The sequence below is a fragment of the Lutra lutra genome, chromosome 8 (assembly GCF_902655055.1).
Source record: "Lutra lutra chromosome 8, mLutLut1.2, whole genome shotgun sequence".
Classification (NCBI taxonomy): Eukaryota; Metazoa; Chordata; class Mammalia; order Carnivora; family Mustelidae; genus Lutra; species Lutra lutra.
Window position 1 is genome coordinate 52,042,601 of NC_062285.1, and position 2,020 is coordinate 52,044,620.

General features: G+C 38.8%; 1 protein-coding gene across 1 annotated transcript; it reads right to left on the reverse strand.

The window, feature by feature from the left end:
* Positions 1-344: 344 nt before the first annotated feature.
* On the reverse strand, positions 345-1,274 carry LOC125107322 (olfactory receptor 6C4-like). Its single transcript, XM_047742290.1, has one exon. The coding sequence runs from the start codon at positions 1,272-1,274 to the stop codon at positions 345-347; it is 930 nt and encodes a 309-aa protein (XP_047598246.1).
* Between the last annotated feature and the right edge of the window lie 746 nt (positions 1,275-2,020).

Below are 2,020 nucleotides of genomic sequence, written 5' to 3' on the forward strand. Positions count from 1 at the left end.
CTAATAAACACATTTCTTCTTAGGACAATAATGTATTTTTATTTTAAATAACTTTATTCTCAAAATAATATGAAAAACTGAACTGTCTTACATTTTTGCAATTTTTTCAAATGTCCAACTAAAAATGTCTATTAACTAGAAATAAATATGTAAACTGTGTTTTGGGAACAGTTAGCCTCATTGGCAAGTTGGAAACATAACTTTGTAACTCTTTTTGATATATTCATCTGAGGTTTTGGTTTAATAAGAAGAGAGGGTTAGAGAAGCTGTCCTTATGTTTTCATGGGGAGAAATTTCATTCATATTGTTCAGATTTTCCTTTGAGTTTGAGGTTCTTAACTTCACTAAATGCTCATTATCTTCCTGGTGACGTCCTTGAAAGCTTGTTTTACTTGTTTGTTCCTTAGAGTGTAAATGAATGGGTTCAATAAAGGGGCAACTGAGGTATTGAGCACAGCTACTCCCTTATTGAAAGCAACTCCTTCTCTTGCTGAGGGCTTTATATACATGAAGATGCAACTGCCATAAGAAAGGGAGATGACAATCATGTGGGAAAAACACGTGGAAAAGGCCTTTTTCCTTTGCTGAGCAGAAGGGATCCTGAGGACAATCCAGACGATGTTTGTATAGGAGAGAATCACTGGTACCAGTGTGACCACCAAGGTAACAACTGCTAAGATAAAGTCAAGCAGCTCCAGGAATCTTGTGTCTGAGCAAGATATTTCTAGGAGGGGCCCATAGTCACAATAGTAATGATTCAGCATGTTGGAGGCACAGAAATCCAGCTGACTGGTGAGGATGATTGGGGATATGATGATTAGAAATCCAGCCAACCAAGAGCAGAGAACCAGCTGGATGCAGACCTTGCTGCTCATGATGGTCAGGTAATGCAGGGGTTTGCAGATGGCCACATAGCGGTCATAGGACATGGCAGCCAGAAGGTAAAACTCCGTAGCTCCGAAGAAGATGGCAAAGAAATACTGAGTGAAACAGCCAGCAAAGCTGATGGTCTTGTTGCCAGTTGTGATGCTGAACAGCAGCCTGGGAGTGAAAGTGGTTGTAAAGGAAATTTCTAAGAAGGAGAAATTCCGGAGGAAGAAATACATGGGAGTCTGGAGGTGGGAGTCCAGTAGTGTAAGGGTGATGATTGTCAGGTTTCCAATGATGCTGAATATGTAGGTGAGGAGGAGAAATATAAAGATTACAGGTTTGATCTCTGGGATGTCTGTTAGTCCCAACAGAATGAATTCTGTCAGAAAGGTTTGGTTTTTCATTGCTAACCTTTGCTGCCTATAAAGGTACAAAGGAAAAAAGTCAGTCATGAGAATGGAAGGAGGAGTTCAGGAACATTTAGAAGCTAAACCTTTTTTATTGCTTTGGTTCAAATGTCCATTTTCTGTCATTGAGATTTTCTATTGGTCAGAGTGGCTCTTCACAAGAATTATTTTTTAAATTCTCACAGAGGAGAATTTTCTCCATGGCTCCATTTTAGGCTCTTCCATAGCCTACCTTCTAAACCAATGCCTAAGGTATCACTCTCTCCATTTTCTATTTTTTATTTTCAATTTGAACATTGAGTCTACTTTAGGTTTTGTATTATATCTGGTAATTTGGTAGTGATGTCTCATTTCCATCCCGTTCTTGGTCTCAGCATGAGAAGAAAAGCTGTGTTAGCTCCCAGTTGAGGAGCCTTTAGGAGGGAGTCAACACTACCATTATAACTGCAGTAACCAAGGATGCCCTCAAGTTTCCCTCAATATTTTCAATTTGTGGACCACTGAAGTAGTATCATCAGTCTCTAAATCTTTGCTGCCGGTTTCTGCCTTCTTTCAAGTCTCAAGTTTCCTGTTCTAGATGGTTTTAGCAGCAGGACAGATGATATCTCTCCAAGAAGAGATCCGCTATCATTTTCTTTCAGATCCATGTTATGAATAAGAATGTAATTTTACTCTCGCTGGACAAGTAGAACTGAAATAAAAAGTTTCAAAACTCATTTAGGAGTTTCTTTTTATTATTATTA

Bases quoted from the DNA above. Each gene is read 5' to 3' on its own strand.
- LOC125107322 (XM_047742290.1), bottom strand. From the start codon at position 1,274: ATGAAAAACCAAACCTTTCTGACAGAATTCATTCTGTTGGGACTAACA.